Source organism: Lissotriton helveticus, chromosome 7 (genome assembly GCF_964261635.1).
Source record: "Lissotriton helveticus chromosome 7, aLisHel1.1, whole genome shotgun sequence".
NCBI classification, from domain to species: domain Eukaryota; kingdom Metazoa; phylum Chordata; class Amphibia; order Caudata; family Salamandridae; genus Lissotriton; species Lissotriton helveticus.
The window spans coordinates 977,596,891-977,622,249 of record NC_136068.1 but is presented as its reverse complement, the minus strand read 5'-3'; the positions used below and the strand labels follow the sequence as shown (position 1 = coordinate 977,622,249).

The 25,359-nt window shown below is 46.8% G+C and overlaps 1 protein-coding gene across 2 annotated transcripts in view; it reads left to right on the top strand.

Moving 5' to 3' along the window:
- CAMK2A (calcium/calmodulin dependent protein kinase II alpha) overlaps nucleotides 1–25,359 on the top strand; it is a 602,280-nt gene that overhangs the window by 313,175 nt on the left and 263,746 nt on the right. For both annotated transcript variants that reach the window (XM_078653588.1, XM_078653589.1), the window contains exons 4-5: nucleotides 8,729–8,783; nucleotides 24,742–24,807. In XM_078653588.1, the coding sequence (XP_078509714.1) occupies nucleotides 8,729–8,783; nucleotides 24,742–24,807 (121 nt within the window). The remainder of the gene's footprint in view (nucleotides 1–8,728; nucleotides 8,784–24,741; nucleotides 24,808–25,359) is intronic.

Here is a 25,359-nt window from a genome sequence, read left to right as displayed (position 1 = left end):
CCGAGCATGGACCAGTATCTAGAACAACGGCTGACGCCCACCATCCTGGGAGGTAAGACATCTATGTTCTTCGGCGTTGAGCGAACTCAAGTTCCAGCCCGAGCACTGTCACTGGGAAAGAGACCGATATATTATTCTACAGATTGATTGCACCAAGGACCCATGGCAAGTAGAGAATCAGATAGTTACGATTTTCCCAGATTATACAGATAAAGTCCAGAAACATAGGGTCTCCTACTTCACGGTGAAACTCAAACTCCGACAACTGGTGAGCAAATATTTGTTAATCTTCCCAGCTAAGCTGCACGATGTGGATGAGTGCCAGGTGCTCCATTTCCAATCCGCACATGAGGCATGGGATTGACTGCAGTCCAAAATGGAGCATCCCTCTAGAGGGGGGCTCGACATCAGACCAACCAGATGTGGAGGGGGGCTGGCATCTGGCTCTGAATTGACTGATTCGTAATTACCGCTCCTGCCCCTCCCGGGGAGGAGGCACAGCTGATAGCCACATTGGTCCAGGCGGGGTCTCCTGTGTCAGGGATCAGTACTGGAGCCATAGAGCTGCAGACTCATTCCTACTGGATGATTTACCATATACACTACAAGAGTCCTGCGGTTACATCAATGACAGCAGACTACACCGGCTGAATCACTTGTGTACATGGCTTTTTCCTCTTTCTATGAGAGTCCACTGGACTGGTTGTTCTGCTTTCGGTTGGGGAGCTTACTTGGGGAAGGGCGGTGGGGTGTGAAACGGCTCACTTTGTTGTTGGTGGTGCAGGGCATGTACAGTGATTTATTGACAGCAACAATCTATGGTGGCCTCGTGTTTCCTCCTAAAATCTGCTGGACTTCATCAAGATTTGGTTCACACAGGTTGTGGGGTTTCTGACCTATTGCTGCACTGTTGCACAATGCCCTGGCAAGGGAGTTTGGAATACAGTTAGGGGTAGGAACGCATGTGTATGGTGCTGTGTACTATAATCAACGGGCCGTCTTCTGTTTTGGGGTATGTGCACGTTTATACTTGTACTTTGTCATGCCAGTACCAGAGTATAGGTTCCTCATGTGGAGGGTGAGAGGTACGGGTTCTTATGCTAAGAGCCACAAAATATATGCTTAACTGAAGAGTGTAAGAGAGGCCACTTTGCTTGTCTCCAGGAAACGTACCTTACATTCCTGGAACTCGCTGGACTGGGTAGATGGTGGCGGGGTGCAGGTCTATGGAACCACATAGTTATGCAAGGAGTGTACTAGTGTGGGTCGCCCCATGTGTACCCTTTACATCATCACACACTAAGGCGATTCTGAGGGTCGCTATGTCATGGTGGGAGGTATGCGTGATGAAATGCCCGTCACACTGGTGGCAGTTTATGCCCTAACTGCGGGGCAATCTGCATTTTATCCCAGTCCTGCCCCTAAAACCAGCGACACATACCTGTGTATGCAGGGATTATAATTAAGGCTCCCAGTTTTCCATTTTTACTGATTTTTACAGATACATACAGACAGAAAACTATTTATCTTTCTGTCTGTATGTATTTTTAAATACAGAAAAATATGGAAAATAGGTCTTCTCTGAATGTTTTTTTCTACTGTCAATCATGAGTGCCAAGTCAATAGGTGTACAGATTGTAAGGTAGGGGAGATGAAAAAACACAGCAGGTTTCCTAATTAAACTTAATAAAGTGCAGATGTACAGTTATTTATGCTATTCTACAATGCAAGTGTTTTTAGATAACGATATTGCACTGTATACTGCTGAATCCTTTTGGACATTCAAATGTGAATATATATTTATCAGTCAAATAAATGTGGAAAAATACCCACAGCAGCTTCATTTATACAGAAAACTCAAAATAAAAATGGATAAATACAGAAAAAAATAAGCAAAAAAGAAATATGGATATATACAGATGGAAATGTAGAAAAAATAAATACCATAAAACCGGGAGCCCTAATTATAATAGGGTGCTCGACCTGCCAATGGACAAGTCCATTCTCACCCTTCTGGGGGCACACCCATGCTCCGTATCACAGTATCTGAACATGGAGGTTCATGGTTTATAAATAGGGGACATTTGGAGTTCATTGCATCCTATAGACAGGGAATACTCCCACTACTCAATGGTACACAAGATACATTCCAGACTAGATATGATCTTCGCTCCTTTAGCAATGATCCCATTGTGTACACAAACAAGGTATTTTTACAAGACCCTGTCGGACCACAATCCCTTGTTGATTTCACTGAAGTGGGGGAGATCCACACTGAGAATTCCCATTTGGTACTTACATACTGATGCTTGACCAACATAGGGTTCCGCTCTAAGATTGTTGAGGCAATTGATGCTTACTTCCAGGACAACGAATGGACGGCATTGAATGCCTTGGTCGAATGTGATGTATTCAAAGTTGTATTGCGTGGCTAATGTATGAAAACAGCATGTGGGGTATGAATGGGGCTGAATGCAGAAGTGACTGCAATGGAGGGTCGCTTGGGTATGTGTTGGAGCGTACATGTTTGACAAACCGTGCCTAGTTTCTGGTTCTTTCAGTCTTGCGAGGGGAATACCGGAAATTGGTTGGCCGGCTGTCCAAATTTGACTTTAAGGTATATATACAGTAACAAAATGAACATGGACATAAGGCAAGCCGGCCTACTGGTGTGGCTGCTACATTTGGAATCCCACATACATCCGATCACCGCGATCCAACAGCAGCCAGGGAAGTTATGAAGCAAGCAGGAGGCTATCTCTGGGGAATTTGAACATTATTACCAGGGTCTGTATGGAGAGCCCTCTGAGATACATCCAGATACACTTACTGAGTATTTGACTCATGTCCATACTTCTTCAGTTGATTCCCTCCAACATCAGGAATTAGATAGTCCTATCACATTGGAAGAGGTAGGGGAAGCGATTGTCCAGATTGGCAGAGGAAAGGTTCCAGGTACCGACAGCTTCCTGTTCGAATTTTATGCCATTAGAGTTATCGATTGGCCTTCGCCTCCTTCAGGTATATGAATGCATGTTAGTTCTAATGAGACCTTGCCGACTTCTATGAGGGAAGCAGTAATCATAGTCCTTCCCAAAACAGGGTGAGATCCCCTGCATGTAACAGCTTATCAACCTCTTTCTCTCCTGAATCTGGACTACAAGGTTCTTGGGAAGTCCTTGGCTACGCATATCACTACCCTAGTCCCCTCTTTAGGGCATTCTGAGCAAAATGGATTTTTATACTGTTGCAACACCTTCATTATTTTGTGGCAGTTATTCCATGTTATGGACTGGGCACAGTGCACGAAGATGCCGGGTTGGGCCACCTCGCTGGACACCTTGGGTTGGCCTTACCTGATGGCAGTTCTGGCACACATGGGGTTTGGCTCTTTATTCCTGCATTGGATAGCGTTACTGTACACTAATCCAACTGCCAGGGTGAACATGGGGGACATAATTTCTGCTTCTTTCCCGGTGGCTAGCGGTAGATGACAGTGCTGCCCCCTCTCGCCGCTACTGTTTGCCTTAGCATATTCGTCTATATGTACGCTTCATAGACGATATCTTCATCGCATGGGAAGGAACACAAGCAAAACTCACCAAACAGATAGCAGAGTTGCATTATATTGACACCAGGATCCAAATCACATGGGAAATTAAAAAAGACATGATACATTTTCTGGATGTAGAAATAACAAACACGCCCACGGGCTTTGCAACTAATCTATTCAGAAAAAGCACAGACAGAAACAACATCTTAAGATTTGAGAGTTATCATCCCCCTCCACTGAAGAAACACCTACCCTATTCTCAACTTATGACTGTTAAAAGAGTGGTCTCGGAACCACAACAATTGGAAATACAAACTAATGATATGATCAAAAGGTTCAAGAAAAGAGGATACCCAGACAACATTTTACAACAACCCTCAGTGGGGTCCCGATGTTGACCCCAAATAGTGTCCCTTTATGCAGAGGATGCATTGATTTATTTGAGAGCTGACTTAGCGGTACTGCCAGGGATCATGGCCCTGCTGACTGCAATTGGAGCCCTATCAGGCCTCTGTGTTAATTGGGATAAATCTTGTTTATTTCCACTGTTACCGATCCCTGAGGATGGTCGGGAGACACTGCAGCGCTTGGAACTTAATTGGCGATTTGGCACCATTAAATATCTGGGAGTGCAGGTGTATTATGACCTGCATGATTTACTAGAGGGGAATTTATGACACTTCCTCCCTTTTTGGACCAAACTACCCATGTCCCCAATGGGCTGGGTTGACATTGCCAAAATGTTAGTCCTGCCTCGATTTCTCAATTTCTTTGTGGGCCTCCCGTTGATTATCTTCAAGGCCTTCTTCCTTCAGATCTCAGAAGGGTGCTGACGGATTTGATTTGAGACGATTGCCAGAGATGGTTTGCTCTACACCAACTATTTCCCCCCCTGTTTGAAAGAGGCCTCGGGGACCCGGACTAAGAATCGTACTGCAACACAACTGCAGTGGCCAATGCAGTTGATTGCATGAAAACCTTTCTGGAATGCGCTGGCATTTTAGATGACTTGGCAGGGAAACTATTGTTGCATAGGCTACTTGACATTACACCTCCTCAGGGCATGGATTTTGTGCTGCTACATATGGCACTATAAGTTTGGAAACAATACGCCAAAGATGGACAGCTCCATATACCTATGCAGTCTTTTGATCAGGGCCATACCAGAATGCCAGGCTTGAGACCGCACATTGGGTCTGGGTTTGGGAAGTGGCGGAAACCATGACTTGGGCGGACGTGGTGGCTGAGGAGCGTTTCTGTGCCTTCAATGTCTTGGCATTGGATCATGGCCTATGTCTGGAGCAGTTCATACTATATTCGGCTCTGTGAGATGTGATATGTAAGACCTGGAGATCTGATCAGGAACAGCCTCCCCGAGGGCACCACTCGAATGGGCTATAACAGGGGGGGAACCAAGAGGGCCGTTAGGCATCTTTACTGCATGTTGCAGAGCAGGCCAACGGCGGAACATGAACGGTTATGGGATCAGTGGAAATTGGCACTCGGGAATGATATTACAGACAAGCAGTGGGACAGATGCTTGTACTCTGTCAAACAGGAGACACAAAATGCTTGGTTTCAACTTATACAGTTTCACTTCCTGCATCGTGCATATCTCACACCACACAGGATTGCCAAGATGTTCCTCGGTGCTTGTAACATATGTCAAAGGTGTAAAGTTGCTGATGCTGAGTTTCTTTACATGGGTGGTTCTTTATCCTAACTGGTCCCTTTTTTGGAGCCGGTGTCATGGGTGATATCTGCGGTGACAAATAATTTGTTTCTGCAGGACCCGCTTAGGTACTTGCTGGATACGGGGTGTGTCACCAAGAAATACAAAGGTCTGTTGAGATTCCAAAATGTAGTGCTCATCCTAGCTAAACAGTGTATTACTATGGCCTGTAAGTCTACCACAGCGCTGCCATTGCAACTGTGGGAGGCAGACATGCTACACTAGGTGCCTGCCAAGCTAGTGATACACAAGCGATTACGCAAAAGGGGCGAGGGATTGGACCCATTGGAATCCTGAGATCCATACCTGGAAAACATGAGTCCGGGAAGGATGATCTTCCCCCTTTAGCGCCTAACCTTTTAGTCTCAGATATAATGGGTGGGCAGATTTTCCCTCTAGGCAGTCTCCGCTGGACCCCTCAACTCGGTTAATATATTGGGTGATTTGGTGTTGAACCCACCTCCCCAATGTTTGTTGAGGGTTTGACAGGAGAGACTTCCATTATACTGAGTACTCATGTAGCTGCTAGAGCCCGTGTATCTTTGGATGAAGTCCTGATACACATGCATGCACACACACACACACATAGGTGGGGTGAAGGGCGCTGTTTCATTGTTATAGTTGCTTGATGAAACTCAAGTTCGTATGTGAAAACACTTGTTGGCCTCTGTTGCACTGTAAATAGACATTACACATTAAACAAGGCCACTGTTAGCAAGTATTATGTCCTTACTAGACCAAGCACGTTGGCCCATCCTATTGTGTGGTTTTGACGAATGGGGGGAAATCCCCATTGTGCATGTATCTGGCGGCTGATAGGTCACATGTTATTGTGCTGTCTATTACTTCCTTCCTCTACAAATGTGAGAGTATAGTACGCCATATGTGTTCTATTAATCGACCAACAAAGTATAAAATATAATGAATGAATGAATGAGGGATTTGTAAAGCACTGGACTCACCCCTGTAGGGGTATCTACACGCTATAATCAAAACATGAAAAACAAGGAGGTGGAAAGCAATCATTATTAAAAGAGCAGTTTTCAGTAATTTTCTGAATTTTAGTAGGTCAGGGTACATACGTAACGCACTGAGGAGTGAGTTCCAAAGGCACGGGGCAACATAGGCAAAAGATTTGCCTCCCCCACGAAGTTTGTTGACCAGGGGCACTACTAGCAAAATATTTACACAAAAAATGATGAGTTGGGAATGATCATGTCCACCGTGTTGGCAGGAATGCATTCACCCTCACTGTCAATCACTCACTCACTCACTCAGTGCTTGGAATTCAGCAATCAGTGGCACAAGGGTGCTACCACTTGAAGGCCAATTTCAGGCGCAACCCCTCAGAATGAAAACACCTGTATTGGAATTTAAAAAAGGGGAGCTTGGAGATTTGACAAAGAAAACAAAGGGCTCAGACAATTAGAGAAGAAACTCGTTTTCACCAATGTGAGCGAATTAGCATATACATTATCTACAAAGCTAGGGTAGCTCAAAATGTAATTCTCCAGCTTTTATAAACATTCAATAGACCATAACCTTTTATTAATAATAATACCAGGCATTGTGACAACATCAGTTTGGTTGCATATCAGTGGGACCCTTTACCGTGTCTCAACTGGTACACCCTAAGTTTCAGGATACCTTTGTTAGATACAATGTCGAGGGCCCACCTCTGCTAACCTTCTGTAGAAGCAGTAACATTTCCTCCCAGTAATTCCCTTTGGGATGGGAGACCTCATGCCTCTTCCCTAGGGAGGGTAACGCTTTCTGCTTCATGCCATTTCAATGTCACGCCAGCCATTGTTTCATTGTAGGGGATAGGGCATTTCCATGTTATAGTATTTCATCTGCCTCGGCAGCTCGTTTCCAGTCTTTGATGTATCCAGCTTGAATGCAAAGCAGCGCGGCACTGTGAGAAAACAAAACCGCACATTGAAAAAATGAAAAAGACGTTTTATATCCAGGATATGTAGAGTGGGCGATGTTTACAAAAAGAACAGTTTTCCACATTAACTCTTGTATGCACACATTGAATACAGCTGTGTAGCATGTTGCACAGTGTTTGTTTTGAACGTGAGAAAGAAAAAAGGTACCTCTTTCATTTTTTATGTATATATTAGATTTCTCACAGCTTACAATGCTTGAAATACACATCTGAACACATCAACACTGCTTGCAGGGGGGATACGAGGGAGGTTACCAAAGGGCAAGCTAGGGATAGCAGCAGAGACGTTTTAAGGCATGAGCAAAGTGGGCAATTGCCCAGGGCTGCCAACTTCCAAGGGCCTCCCCTGGGAAAGACAATTTTCTCTTCACCTAGCTCACCTCCACCTATTTTTTTATGTCAGTTCCTCTCCTCTCTGCCTGCCGCTATCTCTGAGACTCACTTGCTTATCCCAGTGGCATCTTAAGGACATTTGGGGGCCTGGAAAGATGTATTTCAACTGTTTTTGTGTGAACCCTGTTTCTCAAAGTTTGTTTACCATCATGCCTGCTTCAAGTAGCAGAAAATGGGCAGTAAAACTACAAACGACAGGGCCACAAAATATTGGGTATATTTACAAGGGAATGGTGGAGCGTGGAGTTAAGCAAAAAATGCTAGCTCCATGCTCCCTCATTCTGAAAACGCAGGGATAAGCCGTATTTACGAAGATACAACACACCATAGCATTTTCCCTAGCGCTGGTGCTAAATTAAGCTTTCAAGAGCCAATGCAGGCACCCTTGCACCATAGTGCAAGAGGGCCTGCATTGAGGGAATGATTGTTTATGTGCTGGAAGGTGTTTCTTCCAATGCAGCACACATAGAAACAGCACAAACGAGGAGAAATTAAGAATTTCTCCTTGTTTTGCCATGTTAAGATCAGGTTTTCCCTGGTCTTAATTTTGGCACTGCCTCAGATTTACGCCACCCTTGTAAATAGGGGGCAGCATAAAAATCAATGGGTGGGCCACCTCTTTCACGCTAAGTATAGCGTGAAAGGGTGACTTATTTACAAGGCGTATCAACAAGCAAGGCTTGGGTCCTTAGCTACCTTGACTGGACCACGATATAATGGGAAATAAACTGTGTGTCCGTTGAGACTGTTACCCGTACTTTTGGTGGCTTAACACCACCTTGTAAATAAGGCAAAGTCCCTATCGCCACAGGAACATCGTTAAAAGTGACGTTCCTGTGGCTATAGGGGCATGTAAATATGCCCCTATATCTTGCACAGTGCCATACAAATTCTTCAGGCAACACTGGGTATCAGCTGCTACCTATGGTGACCTCTACTTAACATTCTTGTTTACATACACTCTCAGTAACATCGTGTAGACCCATTGCTTACAGGAGTAGAGGTATTAAGACCTTGTTTGTCCTCCCTTGAACGTTCTGTGACTGCACATGTTCTCTGGGTAACCACAACCCATGTTTTTTCTCTTCCTGTACTGCAGTGAGGCTCCATGACAGTATTTCCGAGGAAGGTCATCACTACCTGATTTTCGATCTGTAAGTAACATCAATAATGCGTGTGCATTTACTTTATATTCAAGCATCACTGTGTATCCATGTTCATGGCTGCATGCCTGTGATAGGTGCAGCTATTATGTTTTGTGTATGCGCAGCCATTGTGTTTTGAGTATTTCCTTTGTGTGGCTGAGTGCTATTCTTTTACCTGCCTGTGGCAGCAGGGAGCACGGGTGAACAGCAGCGACTGCTTATTTGATTGCGGTTTCACCGCCTGTCAGAGCACAAAGGTGCTATTAGCAAAGGAATAATTGGAAAGCAGATTCACGGAAGAGCAAAACAGACATGGGAAGGCGTGTGTTATGTTTCAATGTGCAAAAGCAAGCATAGCTAAGGAACTCAGGGAAGGCAGCATAGAACTGTGCAATTATAAGGCTAGAGAGATCTACACTGAATGGACGCATGTACAGTGTTGAAGGCATTTTAGTTCAGAGATGGTGAAGCGGTGGAATTCAGTGCATGTTCAGTTGCAAAACACAGAAACAAGAAAGAAGGGCAGATGGTGGGTCTGGAGCCAGGGAGATGATTGATGGTCTATACCACTGCTCTGAAAGTTCACAGAAGGAAGTGTGTGAGATATTGAAAACTGTTGTTTCTCTGTCAGCACACCTTTAACACCCAATTAGATTGGGTGGCTAAGCCAGTCTGTCACTTCTCTGTCATTTTAAGAGGTCCTAGCCAATAGAAAGGTGACTTGGGCCAAATTAATGTCAAACGATGCAGGATGGGGTTCGGTTGCACTCAACCTATCACTCCTTAAAGCAAACCTTAAGCACACTTAAAGCACACCTTCATACTGTGTGTACTGCTGTGAGTGTTTTTGGATTTTGATTATTTAGTCTGCCCCTTGATAGGGATACTGTTTTGATTATTGCCCATCCCTTTATGCCAGTAAGGCCTAAATGTAGCTCTCCTACAACCCAGGCATACTACCCATGAAGGCAGCAGATACACGCCTAGAGTAAATTTCTAACATATTCTGCCATTATAGGAAATTCTGGACTATGACAAAAGAAGCCTGCTCTCTCTAGATACATATGTAAAACTGACTGATAATTATCCCACTTTAACAGCTACAGTAGACAAAGTGCTCCTAAGAATGAGTGTTATGTTATGTTATATGCATTTTATATAGTGCAAAATCACCTTCAGGTCTCTAAGCGCCTATAGAGAAAGTGACCCAAAAGTTCATGCAATACTAAATGCGTTTCAAAAGCAATTACATCAAATAATACACATGTAAAATTAAGCGTAAATCCACAATTTGCTCATCGATAATAATGCACAAGCTTTTGAAAATGCATAAAAACTCTAACAAAGTTCAGGGAAAAAATGGCCCCCATCTCAAATTTAAGCTTGGGACGAATTTGGGCTCTGTTCAGATCCTGCTCTTTTTTTTTTTAAACGTATTTTTATTGCAGAATTAGAAACAAGACCTCAGAGTAGGCCAACCAGTACACTTATGGCATCACAAAATTGAGGTTACATGGATGTCGTACACAGCCATGTAGCCCACATCCCGGAGGCTGGGCGGCGCGCCAAGTTTTTCGTTCTCAAGTAGATGCCACAGTGTCCACCTCTCCTGGGCATTTGGTCAGCTGCACCATTCAGTATCTGCTTTTATCCCCCTAAAATTCCACCCCCCATGCACCGTCAGACAGACACAGTTTCCCAATGGGGACAGCGTCAACAGCCCTCACCCGCTCCAATGCAGTCCCCCCTATGTCTCTCTAGAGACCTCCTCCCGGGCCCCCCTAGTATTACTTCCCGGGTGCCTGCCTGCGTTCCTCGGGAGCCCCACCTCATCACGGACCAGCCCTACTTCCTATCTGCCGGTACTCTCCTAGACTGTGTCGCGGTGCTTAGCTATCCCTCTTAAGTCACTCCCCCCCCCAACTGCTGCTGACGCGGGCGCACGTAATCCGTACTATCACTGGAGCACGTTACTCATCATAAGTTGCTTGCAGTCACTCACCCTACATGGAGCCCTGCTCAATCATTGTGCCTCCACATCATCCTCTATCATGTGGTCACGCAATGCCTGGACCACCATTTCCTAGGCTCTCGCCTTTTCCAAGCACTTCTCGTTACCAGTTCTAGTGGCTTGTCGCATTCTGATAACACTTTCACATCCCGACCATCTCAACAGCTCATTCATCCATCTCCTCACTGACGGGCCTTCTTTAGACTTCCAGTGCCAAGTTATCTCTCTCTGAGCCAACATGAGCCCCAGGTCAAGAAATGTACTCGTAATTTTCGTCTTTTTAGTATGAGGGAACCAGAGCAGTAGACATGCCGCCATGTCAAAGTCTACTTCCCTATCCGCTACTGCATTCAGGAGTTCCCCCACTTCAAGCCAGTACGCCCCTAGCCTCGGACATCCCCACAACAAGTGATCCAGGTCAACCCCTGGCGCCAAGCATCTCGGGCACATTGCGTCAGGCACCCTAAAGTACCGCTTTATCCTCTCCGGAGTCAGGTATGCCCTATGGATAATGAAGAAATGCACCTGCTGAAATCGTGCGTTCCTTGTACCCTTCCACGTCCGTCGCAGAACATGGCTCCAGACGGTGTCCGGTATGGGCTTGCCTATGCTGTCCTCCCATCGCGTCTTCAGTGCTAGGAGTGGCATCAGTCCCTCATTTAACAGTCTAGTGTGGAGGCAAGTTACTGCTTTAACAGTGCCCGCAGCCATCACCACGTATTGGCATGCCATGGTCGCTTCCGGCTCGATCAGCCCCCCCTTCCAATGCCTCTGTATCGCCGCAACCACTGCTGCGTGCAGTAGAAAATTCCCGTCTGGCAAGCCAAACTGCTCCTGCAACGTCTGATAGGGGACCAACATCCCATCAATGTACAGATCCCCCACCATCTGCAAGCCCAACTCCTCCCAGTCTAGCAGCGGGGACCAATCGCCCCCATGCGTCAGCGCTGTCAGCATCCCCAGCGGTATCTCCGGTGCATACGGCCGGTCCCTCTTTGCTCTTTTCAGACTCCTGTGCCAACATAATTTAAGCGTCCTTTCCTCCACCGTAAGGTCCCTCATATCTAGTTTCTGTTGCATGACTATATAGGACAAGACATACCTCTGGATACCAGTCCCACGTGTGTATTCAGGACCCCTGAATTCTCTAGCAATATGTTGCGTCAATATCTGCAGTTGCGCCGCCAGGTAGTATAGTTCAAAGTCGGGGACTACCATCCCCCCTCCAAACTTGGGTCTAGTCAGGGTACCCAACGCCACCCTGCGTCGTCCATGACCCCACAGGAAGCCAGTCACCAACATCCTCAGTTCTTTAAATACCCGCTGCGGGATCCATATCGGCAGCGTCCGGAAATAATAAAGCAGCCGCGAAAGTGCCACCATCTTTAATAACGCCACTCGACCCAACACCGACAGAGGGAGGGAGGCCCAAAAAACCATGCTACCCCTTAGCGCGCGAACACAACGCCCTACGTTACCCTCTAAGAGGTCCGCAGTCTCATGGTAGATGCGCACACCCAAGTAGGTGAAGCAAGAGGGCTCCCACACCACGTCTCTCGCCAGCGGGGGACAGGGTGTGCCCGCCCGCAACGGGAACACACAGGTTTTGGTCCAATTCACCCGAAGGCCTGACAGCTGCCCGAATCTAGTCAGCATATCCACTGCTCCCTCTAGGGATTGTCCAGTGTCCGCTAGGTATAATAATAGATCATCAGCATATAATGAAATATAATGCGACTCTATCCCTTGCGCGATCCCTCTGTACAGTGCACCCGTCCTTGCCTGTGCCGCCAGCGGCTCCATCGCCAATGCGAACAACAGGGGGGACAGTGAGCAGCCCTGCCTCATCCCCCTACAAACAGGGAAGCCGAAGATACAATCGGCCCCAGCCGAACCCTCGCCCTCGCCGAGGAGTAAAGCACCTTCGTCCACCTACGAAATCCTTCTCCGGCTCCGAATTTCTGTAACACCCCATCTAGGTACTCCCACTCGAGGCTGTCGAAAGCCTTTTCGACATCAACTGCCAACACCGCGGGGCCATGAGCCAAGGCCCTGGCACTATCTAAAATCCGGACCAGTCGACGTATATTCATCGAAGTATTCCTAGTCGGGATAAACCCCGCTTGGTCCCTATGCACTAATGTGGTCATGTGCGGCAGTAACCTGGTGGCCAGGAAGCGACTCAAGATCTTATAATCCACCGTCAGCATGGACAAGGGTCGGTAAGACGTCACAACCAACGCTTCTCTACCTGGTTTCAACAGCGGTACCACCAGCGCCTCCCTCATTGATTCAGGTAAGCATCCCAACTGCTCTGCCTCCGAGTATATCACCACCAATTTTGGCACGAGGACGTCCACAAATTTGGCATAGAATTCAATCGGTAAGCCATCTACCCCTGGAGTTTTATTTCTAGCCATCTGTTTAATAGCCACTCTAATTTCCGCCAATGTTATGGGTCCTCCTAGTTCCTTCACATCCTCGCTATCCAGGACCGGTAGTGGGATCATGTCCAAGTATTCAGCTATCTCAGATACCTCCGCCTCTAGGTGGCATTCGTATAACCCCGTGTAATAAGATTGAAAGCGCGCCAGGACTGCCGATTGCGAGTAGACTATGTCCCCCTCCTCTGTTCTTATACTCATGACCGGGCACCCCCTAGGCTCTGGATCGGCAAGCTTGGCAAGGAGTGTACCCACTTTATCCCGCTCCGCGTGCACCTTAATGGTGTACAACTTATAATCATGACACCGCAGCCGTTCAGTCTCAGTCGCCATCACCTCCTTAGCCTCCAGCAATCGTTCCTGTAGGTCCGGTCGCTCAGGTCTTTGCTGTTCCAGCCCCCTGAATACCTCTTCCGCTTTCTCCAGATCATTCAAGACTGCCGTCCTCACACTCGGAAATCTGCCCATGCATACGCCTCTCACCACCACTTTCATCGCATCCCACTCTACCGATCTCGTCGTGGCTGAGCCCTCATTCACCTCAAAATAGTGGTCAATGCCCTGTCGGACCGTGTCACTAAACACCGGATCTTCAAGAGTATCAGGCCGCAGCCGCCATGTTGGAACTGCCGATCTTGCCTGCCGCCACTGCACTGACACCAATAGGGGGTTATGATCCGAAATGGTCCTGGTCAGATATTCCGAACGAGCCACCACAGCCGCCAAGGGGCCACTACACAGCACCGAGTCTAGCCTAACATGTAATTCGTGTATCGTGGAAAAGTAGGAATAATCCCTAATCTCAGGATGCTGCTTCCTCCACACATCTATCAGTCCCCATCTTTCCTGCCAATCCTTCCTGTGAGCAGCCAGCCTGCGCACCGTGGAGTCGGCCAATGGCGGATGCGATCTGTCCAGCATCACATCAGTGATCGAGTTAAAGCCGCCCCCCAATAAAATAGGACCTGCCAGGAAATAGGCCAGCGAGCTTGTTAAACTATCAAAAAAGCGGGCCTGATCGGAATTGGGGGCATATACACTAACCAGGACCACCTCCCTACCATAAAGTCATCCCTCCACCGCCACATATCTGTCCTCAGGATCAACCCGCTGGTTCGTGACCTGGAACGGTATCCCCGCCCTTATCCATATCAGCGCCCCTCTGGCAAATGCAGAGTATGTCGTGCCAAACACCTGACCCCGCCACCTCTTCTGTAGGGCAACACATTCCTTCTTGGTCAAATGAGTTTCCTGCAACATTGCTATCTGAACGCCACGCCTCACCAAATAGGCATGCACTTTATGACGTCTCACTATCGTACGAAGTCCACGGACATTCCATGTAATGCATTTTAAATCAGGTAACGTCCCCATAATAATCGTTTCTGCACAGTATTAGCAACAAACAGTTGTCCCCCACATCGCAGCAGTCGTACCCCCCCCTCAAAACACCACACAAAACTCCCCAAACCCCTCTCCCAGGACAGGACCTAATAACCCAGCTTCAGCCCCGTTCCAAACCATCAACACTGCACACATTACACTAATCTGTGGTCGTCACCACAGAAGGCCTTAAGGGCCACAAGAGGGTGGGTGAGCACCGACCCAGGGCAGGCAGAGCTCCCAACCCGCGCCCTCAGACCCATGCTGCTTCCACAGCTCCATACCTAATAATCCACCAAAAAGCCAGAGAGTCTGTCCCAATAGGTATCTCGGAGTTGCACAGTTCCCGGGAATGTCACTCATTAAATAGTCCATCCGAAGTCTGCGGGGTGACCGCTGGTCCCTTCGCGCTCCCTGTGTCCGAGTCGGCTCCTCCAGATTTCTCTTCCTCCTCCTCAGATCCCGACCCCCCCGATGACCTCTCCTGCTGCGACCCCGTGATGATCGCCGTCGCAGCCAATGCACCTTTCCTGTCTGCTGCCATCTGAGCCTCTCGCATAGCCCTCTTGAGTTTGTTCCGTTTGCGAATGCGCTGCGACTTCCTAATCTGGACCGGTTTTTGCCTTTCCCTTCCACTTTTGTTCGCGCGATCCGTTCCAGCACGGTATAGTTCAAGCCATGACCATGCCTCATCCGGAGTCTGGAAGAAGTGGGTCTTGTCATCAAGGATCACCCTTAACTTGGCAGGGAAGAGCAAGGAGTATTGAATCCCCTCTTCCCTCAGTTCTTTTTTCACGGATAAAAAGGTCGCTCTGCATTTCTGAACTTCCTGTGTGTAATCCGGAAAGACCGTAACTTTGGCATTGTCCACTTGGAATGGGCCCTGAGACCGTGCTCTCTGAATCAGCAGATCGCGGTCCTTGTAGTGCAGTAGTTTTACCACCATCGGCCGAGGTGGTCGGCCCTCCAGGGGCGGTCTGGCCGGAACTCTATGTGCTCTCTCCAGGGAGAAGAAGGGAGAGAGACCCTCTGGCGCCACAACCGTTTTAAACCAGTTCTCCATATAGGTCACAGCGTCCCCCCCTTCAATTTTTTCCGGAAGGCCCACCACCCTCACGTTATTCCTCCGGTTGCGACTGTCAGCATCTTCCGCCCGTCGCTCCAGAGTCGCCAGGCGGCCCAGAATATCCGTTAGCTTGTGTTCCGTGGTCACCACCGCTGGTTTCAGCTCCCGAAGCAGTTGTTCATTCTCTTTCACTCTGTCCGAGAGCTTGGCATGGTCTGCCTTCAGGAGACCCAGCCCCGTTGCAACCTGCGCTATGTTCTGGTGTAGCGATTCCTTCGTTGCGGTTATCGCCTCGAGGATATTGTCGAGACGCAGGTTCAGCCTTTGTTCTTGCGTCGAAGCCTCCAATGGGGCCTGGGTTCCGCCATCCTGGACCAAGGCGGTCGCGTCGTCTCGCCCGTGTGGCATATGCAAAACACCGCTGAGAGCGGCCATCTCGGTCGCGTCAGGTACTGCTCCCAAGCCACCGCCAAGGGCCACGCCAGTTCCCAGAACCCCTGGCACAGGCACACCGCCCACTGACGCCTCCCAGTAGGGACCAGTGTTCGTTAGTACAAGGGCTCAGCACCCGCAATCAAAGGAATACTCATGCCCATTCCTCCTTTCTCCTGCACCCTCAGAGTTCACTCTAGCCACGGGTTCCCACAGACGGTCTATGGCTGTATGCGCAGGCGGGTGTCTTCCAGAGCCGACTGCGCCGGCTGCCCACGGGCAAATCACTGTGTCAGGCTCATATCGCGGTCCCAGCCCTCACTCTGAGCTCATTCCACCACCACACTGTAAGCTGTCCAGGGGGGTGGGGTTCGCCGGTTACAGTGGCCCCCCACAGCCTCAACTGGTGAGCAGGGCACGTCCCAGACTGGGTCCAGTCACCCACGGCAGCCGCAGCTCTCCCCAGTGCTCAGGATCCAGTAACGCACTCGCTCCGGGTCCGCTCCCGCTGCTGCGTTGTAGTCCGCCGCCAGCCTGCAATGCCCCTTGAGTAGGCGGCCGAATCAGCCTGTCCACACTGCTCCCTCCAAAGGATCCCAGCTAGTGCCCTGGATATTGCAATCGCTGCTGATTGCAGGCGTCTCTGCCCAAGCGCAGCCCGCCGTTCACTCGGCCACCATGTCGGGGAGCGGTGGGGAGGGGCGCCGCACTCACCGATCCTTGGGGCTACGATGTCTTCGCGCATCTCCCGGTCAGCGCCATAGACCCCCTCCGTCTAGCCCCCGCTCCACTCACTACGCCAGGCAGCCGCTGGGGCACCAGCCCAATCCGGGTGCGCTCCGTCCCGTGGGCAGCTCTTCAGGTCTCTCACGCCGCCATTTCCCTTTGTTCTCGGCCCGGCTCCTCCGAACTCCGGGATCGGACCTCCGCTCTGTTTCCGAGGTCCCGTCGGCCCCCAGACTCTCCCCTCCGCTCGAACAGCACCTAGTGCGGTAAATCCGCACCTCCGGGAGCACCAGGGGCAGGAATTTCAGGAGAAATGTCGGGACTTGGCGCGGAGCTGCACGCTCACACAGCCATTTCTATCGGCGCCCAAACCACGTCCCCCTGTTCAGATCCTGCTCTTATAAACTCTGCTGCCTTGTGCATGATTCCTTGGAAATACCATCACACTGAAGCACTAGCCTTTGATTTGATAATGGCTTGTAGTTCAACAAGATATTAGGGATGCCCTAGCATATACTATGTGTAACCCTGTACCGTGGCTCACCCACGTAAGTCCATACTTGTATGACTCCCAAAGAGGCCTGTGTTTGTGCAGCAAAAGAAGTCATGAGGGGACATCTTAAAAGCGAGTAGTCTGCATCTCTTTTTAAACCAATTGGGTCCACAAAGGATTGGCCTTTTCCAAAATCTCTTGATGCTGTGGCTTCCTCAGAGGAGAGGGTGAGAGCTCTGTCTTCACTTGGTGGATTGATTGAAAAGACTGAAAATATACTAGTTAACCAGCCAAAGCTCTCGGCAATAGCTCTAATACTACAAGTGACAAGATCCAACTGAGATCCACCTTCTCCCCCACCTCCTTGACATCATAAACATAATTAATTTAAAAGCTATTCCGACCACCTGCCTGAACATACCTGCAGTATGTTAGAATATTCTTAGGCCCTTTTATCCCTTTGTTGCCAGATGATTTTAATAAAGTTTGCTGTATGCCTTTATTAGGACTCCCGATGTTCTTTCCTGGATCCCTTTCAGAAATTCTCACTTATGACGAAACACGATGGGCTATGAGGCATGGTCAAGCAACCGGTTTTTTGTTAGTTAGTCTTCCATCTTTTGGAGCCGAGCAGCAGATCTCTGATACTTTCCTCTGAGGAAGCCGCAGATCTGTTGAATCTTGGAGTATGGCCCTTTGCCTTTTAGACATCGACTTTCAGGTCATATGTGTATACACCACCTCTGTGGAGCCAGTCAGTGTGACTCGTACTCTCCAAAATGTTAGCGCTCTTTGCTAGTTTGAATTCCAGTTCACTGCACAAACTCCCCGTAGTGAGCACTTTTCAGTTGCTGGAGGCTGAATATTGGATTTAGAGCCTGGTGCCAAATAACATCCTACATTTTGCAAATCTGGATGCTATATCTGGACTAGAAACCACATGAGGAATTCCTTCCACCATAAGGATAGTATTTAGTACTTTTTCCAGTAATCTGAATATTTTCAATAAATTCGGCTCTGAATGTCTTGATGTCACACTCTGTATCTAACTGTCTCAACCTATAAAATTATTGGAAATAGGAAACAGGATCCACTTGCCTTTGAATAGTGCAAGTTATAGCTACACCCACAGCTTGGCCGAGGGCTACAATTCTCGTTCTCATGCCGCCACTGAGGGATACCAGGATCTACTCTTGGTAGAAGAGCTACATAACCCACAGCATTCCAATTATCTCAGGGTCTGCCACTTTATGACAGCACTTTATTGTACTGTACTGTAATGTGTGGTAATATTTCTAAAGCAGTAACCTACCTGCGACCTGAAAGCACTTTGCAGACATGGCATCAATGGGTTTGATTCATATGTGTTTGGATGAGGGAAGGGTGCTGGTAGACACGCCATCTATAATGTTGGGTATTGGTGTCATGGATGAATCCCAGAAAGAGTGCTCTGAATATGTCGCAGAGACGTGTGACTTCTTTTATATGTGGTGAACAGCAAAGAAGTTTGAGGTAAGGTTTGCAAGTAGCCTATACAAATCAGTCAGAGTTGTGCATTAGAGGGGCCCACGTTTTGTTAATAGGTAATACATTGGCTCTTCTGATTTGCAAATGATTGTTGATGGATATGATTTTGTTTTACAGCTTCTTCAATAATTTGGATGTTTACACTAAGAAGCATTCACCTTCTATGCAGGGCCGGACTGGGAACCGAAACCGGCCCTGGCAAACTGCTCAGCCGGCCGCCCTGGGGAGAGGGGGGGTGCAGCCGAGCTCTTTCCGAGGGCCGGTTTCGGACGATTTTGTTACAGGGGGGCGATATTGCCGACATCCAGTAACAAAAACGGCCCGAGGGGCCCAAAACTGGCCCCCACCCTGGCGGCCCACCGGGGAAACGCCCAGTGCCCGCTATGGCCAGTCAGGCCCTGCTCCTATGTGGATTTAATAGCAAGCAGCAATTATCATCAGTAAGGTCGTTCTTGACCTGTGGTTTATCCCTTGGTTGTATAGCCTGAGTTTCAATTGTAAGAAGCGAGGGGCATATTACCAAGGAATAGCGATATTTATCGCAAAATGCGCTTAGCACATTTTTTTTATCGCTGCCTATCGCTGGATATGTTAGCGGAGAAAACATGCTATTAGCAAAGTTTTTCTCCATTGTGCTAAAATATCCAGCGATAGCGGCAAATGCGTGAATATCGCTGAGAATACAGCGATATTCACGCATTAGCGACGAAATGCTCTTAGCCATGTTATCCACCTCCCATTGGATAACATGGCTAAGAACTGGTCTGGGCAGGTGTTAGTATTTGGAGATATTCACGCTTAGTGCGAATATTTCCATCACTACGCCTGCCTTGCTAATAGGCGATAGCGACTTTAGCGACTGCTCTCAGTCGCTAACTGGTTGGGTACGCCCACTTTGCATGTCATTAGCGATAAACATCGCTGACATGCAAAGCGGGCTCCAAACCGCTCGCTATCGCCTAAAAGCTGTCGCTAACATCAGATAACGACAGCTTGCTAATAGGGAGATAGAATTATCGCCGCTTAGCGGCCGAAAACGGCCGCTAAAGCGGCGATAATTGCCTATCGCCCTGCTTGATAATATGCCCCCTAGTTCTCATCCCACGGGTAGCCCAATGTCCAATGCAAAGAGCTGTGTAAGATAATCTTCTGGCTAATGTTAAGTAGTGTACTGCTTTGAGGGCAGTGGCAAAATGGTGCCCTCTGTTCAAACTGAGGACTTGTCTCACTGCAACATTCTGTATACACTGTAGTTTGGCAACTGATTTTCTAGTTAGACAGAAGTAGAATCCCTGTGCATTATCCAGTCTTGAAATCACTAGTGACATTGTTGTCTAAATCCTATGTGAGAGACATTGATAAAGGTAACTCCTGTGTAGGCTTCTCATTGATTAGAAGGAGTCTCTTGTGGCTTTGTTATCTTTAGGTTGAAGGGAGAGGTTGTCGTTTTCACTTTGATTGAAGTGGTTAGTGATTTCCCTTTTCATGGGCTAGGAGGACATGGATTATAATTTTTAATAGCCACAGGTAAGTATTTTAGACTTTGATGAGTTGAGTTTTAGGTCATTCTCTAGCATCCAGTGTGCAAACCCTATTATGGATTTGCTGAGTCAAAAGTTGAGTTTGAGAATAATTTGAGTGTGATGAGTGTAGTTATAGCAGGTGTGTTTGAAGAAATTCACAAGTTTGGGAAGAGGAACTTAGTGTTCAGGGTGTGGTAGTGGAGCCCACGGGGAACCCTGCTGAGCTAATTTAGGGTGAGGATTTGAATGCTGACAGTAATTCAATTTGGGGCCTGTCCTTGAGAATAGGACTTTATCCAGTTGAGCGATCTATCCTGGAACCAAGCATCAAGCAGCCTTTGCGCAAGTGGTTGATGGTCAACTGTGTCAAAAGCTGATAATAGGCAAATTAGTAAGGCAGCAACACATTTTTTGTCAACTGATTTTTTTAAGGCCATACCCAACAGATGATTCACTGCATATTCCTGGTCTGAAATCATTCTGTCTGCCTGATAGTGGATACTGTTCAATGAATGTACAAACCTGACAGAGGCTGCCTTCCCAAATGGGTTTGATGATTTAGGCTGTGGGAATACGTTGATTGATTCTGAGAGAAATTAAGATACTAGGTTGGTGTCTTTCTAGCTGAAGCGGTTTGCTAGATGATCACTGAGTTCCTGAGTTGGTTTACATGTATTTTAAGTGTTGGTACGGTTACGGAATTAGCTGGTTATTCTAAAGAACTCTTTGGTTGGGCATGCAGCATTTTAGATGTGTTGTACATAGAAAGACCTTAGTCTTTTTGATGGAAGTTCTGTAGATAATGCATTTCCTTTCGGGGTTGCTCTATCTCACTGAGATTGTGTGTGCTCTCTCAAATATATTTTGAGGAATCTAGCCTCCATTCATAACTGTACCTCAGAGTTTAACCAACCAGCTATCCTTGTGTTTGATCCCATGTGAATGGTTTTTAGTTAGATCAACTTGCCAAATACGCCTTTCAGTCAATGATGGCATTAATTTGCCAATAGTTCTGTGTCTGAGTGGCTGTCCTAGAGACAGACATTAAGCTTTTGGGAGGAAAATGCAAATATGATATTGAGGGTGTGGCCAGTGGAGTGGGTGGAACCAGTGACCTGCTGCTTTAATCCAAGTGCCTTACTGCTGGAGAGAAACAGGAGCTCATGTACAGTGCTGGTTTGTCGAAGCAAAGGTGTTGGATCCCTAGAAGTCATACATATGTGTGATCCATAGTAGTGTCTATTATTGAGTCTAAAATGTAATTAGTTAGTTAAAGGGCACATGTAATGCCACCCTTGTGGGTACGAAGCTGCTTTTGAGAATATAAAATGAGCAACAGCTGGCTACGAAGGCACAGAGTCTGCCTCCTTTCAATAGAGGAGAAAAGCTGTATTTAGAATACAAACTATACATTCCCTCAATCAATTGAGACAGTTGGCAAGATGTGGTAGACTGTGCCCTTTATTTTTTAATGAAAGAGCATCAATGAATGGAGTCCATTTCATGACTCAGGCTAGCCTTAACGTTATGCAAATTTGTTCTGCTTCCTAATGGCAGCAATTAGCATAATGAATGTAGTTTCCCTAGCCTCTCCTCCCTCCATCTCTTACTGGGCTTGGGTTTGGCGGTGAGCCAGTAAAGGTTTAATGTTTGCCTTCTCCCCTGTATCCTGTGGACCAGGACGAAGGTGACCAAGTGCCCGGACACGTCTTCCACTCTACTCAGTCTCTTGTATATCAAGGAGGGATAGAGGGCAAGAAGAATATGATCACTTGTCCACCATATATGATACGTAAGGAGTACGGATGGGGCCTCATTGTGAGTTTGGAGCTTAATATGTGAAGGCAGCACCAAAGGGGCTGACAAAGAATGAAACAAAAATTGCACGTTATTAAGGGTATTAAGAGCTTAGTGTCATCCTAGATATGTGCATGTAGCCCCACTGATAATTTCACCAGATTGGGTAATTGCTCCAGCCCAAGTCAACAAAAGAGAGCAGAAAGGTTCATCAACAAGTTTATGGTCTGTTATTGGTCTTGCTCCAACGCGACTGGACACCAGGTGGAAGAGCCATGCAGGTCTCAACAGGAGCAGTGCTTGTACTGAGGATGGGTAAATCTAGCCTGCACAACTGAACTGTCTTGCTTACTCGTTCACAGTTCCAGTCCTCTGAATGCATAGTTGTTCATTGCACCACTAACCCCTAACAGCTCTCTGCACCACAGGACAGAACCCTGCACCCCTACACCTACACATAAAAGACAGCAAAATTCTGATTATGAGAGAGTTTAACCTCTGAGTCAGTACTCCTGATGACAAACCTGTTATTGACCTCTGCGACAATATGCAAACCTTTAGCTTCAACTAAGTGAAGTGCTATCTAAAAATACAACAGGGCATGCACTGACCTCATGTTCACGTATAACATCAATAAAATAATATAAATAAAATATAAAAAAATAAACATAAAAAAACTGTGCACTTAAAAAAATAAATAAATAAATAAATAAAATAAACATAAAAAAAACTGTGCACCTATGATATGATGTGATATAATATGATAGAATTTATAAAACGCAAGCTGCTACCCAAAACACAGCATCCTCGAGTTAAGGAAAATCTACGGGCAGATCTTACTTCAGGTTGAAGATTCAAGGTTTAAGTTTGTTCCTACACAAAGATGTGGAAGGTGTGAGCCTTACTTCCACTGGAGTTGCAGTCTTTAGAGACCTGGCATGAGAACGAGAATCCTCTAGTCTGGCTGCATTTGAAACATGGGATGCTCTTCTCGTAAGTACACGCAGATCGAAGTTAATGAGTAGGATTGGCGAATCAAATTGTGGCTGTAAGAAGGTCCTATGTTAGAAAATGCCCTATAGATCAGACTGAGTACTTTGAAGAGAGAGCATTTGCCCCTAGAAAGCCATTGTAGATGGCTGGAATGGGCTGATATTGACAGGCTAACAGGGGAAGTTCAGGATGAGAAGAGATGAGATGCATTTTGGGCTAACTGGAGTCACTGTAGCAAGTATTCATGTAACCCTCGATAAAGTGAGTTACCACGGTCAAGATGAGAAGAAGATACAGGGAATAGATGAACTACTTTTCTCTGAGTAAGGAGGAGCATGTCGAAGGAATATGAGTGACTTGGGTGGTGAAAGTCTGGCTGTGGTCACATCAAACACCTCAATTGTTAACAGTGGTAGCTGGTTCAGGGAGCTGTCTGTAATTCAGATAAAGGGCTGCATGCCAAATAAGAGACTCTCTGCCTTACCACTATTTAATTTAAGAAAATTGGAAAGACGTCCATTTTATCAACTGTTGACATACATATACAATTGTTTTCTTGAGTCGAAGAAAAGTTATTGGACAAGTACATGGTGGGTATCATCAGCATCAGACCGCATGAGCGAACCAGAGCAGCCAGTTGAGCAATTTAAGTATTAAACAATAAGATTGAAGCCAGATGAGGGTAGTTTTGCAAATGCTGATACTGAAGAGATGATAAAGGATATTAGTTTTACAGACTACGTTGATGACCATCAATAATTCTAAGATCAGGGCAGCACAACTTACCTGGTCTAAAATTGCTTGAAGATCCTCAGTGATTGTAAGTAAGGCGGCTTCTATGCTGTGTTGTTGTAGAAGGCCAATTGGGTGTGGTCCAGCAGAGATTTGGATTCAAGATAGGGCGATAATCGCTTGCTCGCTTGTTTTTCTAGAATTTTGGTGTATAGAGGTAAACGTGAGATCAGTTTGAAGTTATTTTCTATATAAGTGTGGGCCATGGGTTCTTTAAGAAATATCATCACTGTTCCATGTTTCCATGGGTTAGGGGTTACTGTGCCTGACCATCACTTACATACACCTTAAGTGATGCTAGTAAGGATGAATGCAATCACCTGAAGTGAAGGGCTGAAAAAACTGGCAGGGGACCCGCAATAAATCGGCAGGGAAGTGGCCCAAAAGAGATTCCAGCAAATGGCCAGTTATCCAGTTGGATATTAGTTTGTTATAGTTAACTGTCGATCCGCCCCTGGCAGGTACCTGCAGTCCTTCATCACTGCCACATTGCATATTGGTATTTCTACCTCAAAATAAGCCCCTCAGTGCTTGCTGGCTATTTGTAATACTCAATCAGGGTCCACGTGCATATTAACCCTAGTTTTCTCCCCAATAATAACATGTGTATCTTGTGGTTGCCTTTGGTTGTCCAAACGCCTGCTTGTTGATGTGGTGCTCTTTCATTGTTTTCTGTGCATGCTTGTATCTGTGTTTTCTCTGTCATTGACCACCTGCACGGTGTGATGATTTATTTTTTCCCTGATAACTTATGCTTGGTTTCTGATTTCTTGGCCACAGGGTGACGGGTGGTGAGCTGTTTGAGGACATCGTTGCCCGGGAATATTACAGTGAAGCAGATGCCAGGTTGGTGCCATTGAGACTCCTGGGGTACATATGTCTTGGCGGGTGGTGAGCCTGTGTCAGATCCGCTCCACAGAAAAGAGTGCTCTGGTGAAGGCACACCTGAAAAGCAGAACTGAACGAAATGTTCTTGTTTCCTGTTTATAAATGCCATTGTGTATGTCATCTCACACACCGTGTGGGTAAGCCTAGCTCAGAAAAAGAAGTGCACTTCACTGCCAGGGCTGGTGGGTCAGTACTTTACTGTGGCAATGCTCTTTTCTTTACACACTTTAGTCATTAATCAGTCAGTCAAAGTACTTTATTCGGTTCATAGCAAAAACCATAAAAGTATACTAAACATCAAAAGTCAAGACCACAATCAAATACAAAAGAAAATTGTGCAAATTAGCAATTCATACATTACATTATCATATTTTAAAACATACACTAACGATATAGGCAAGGGAAAGTTTAATTATATCTGCAAATATCGTATGCAGAGACCATTAAAAGGAGAAAAACAATTTTAAAAAGGAGAAAGCGCTCGATCGCAATTCAGAGGTTAACCCTTGC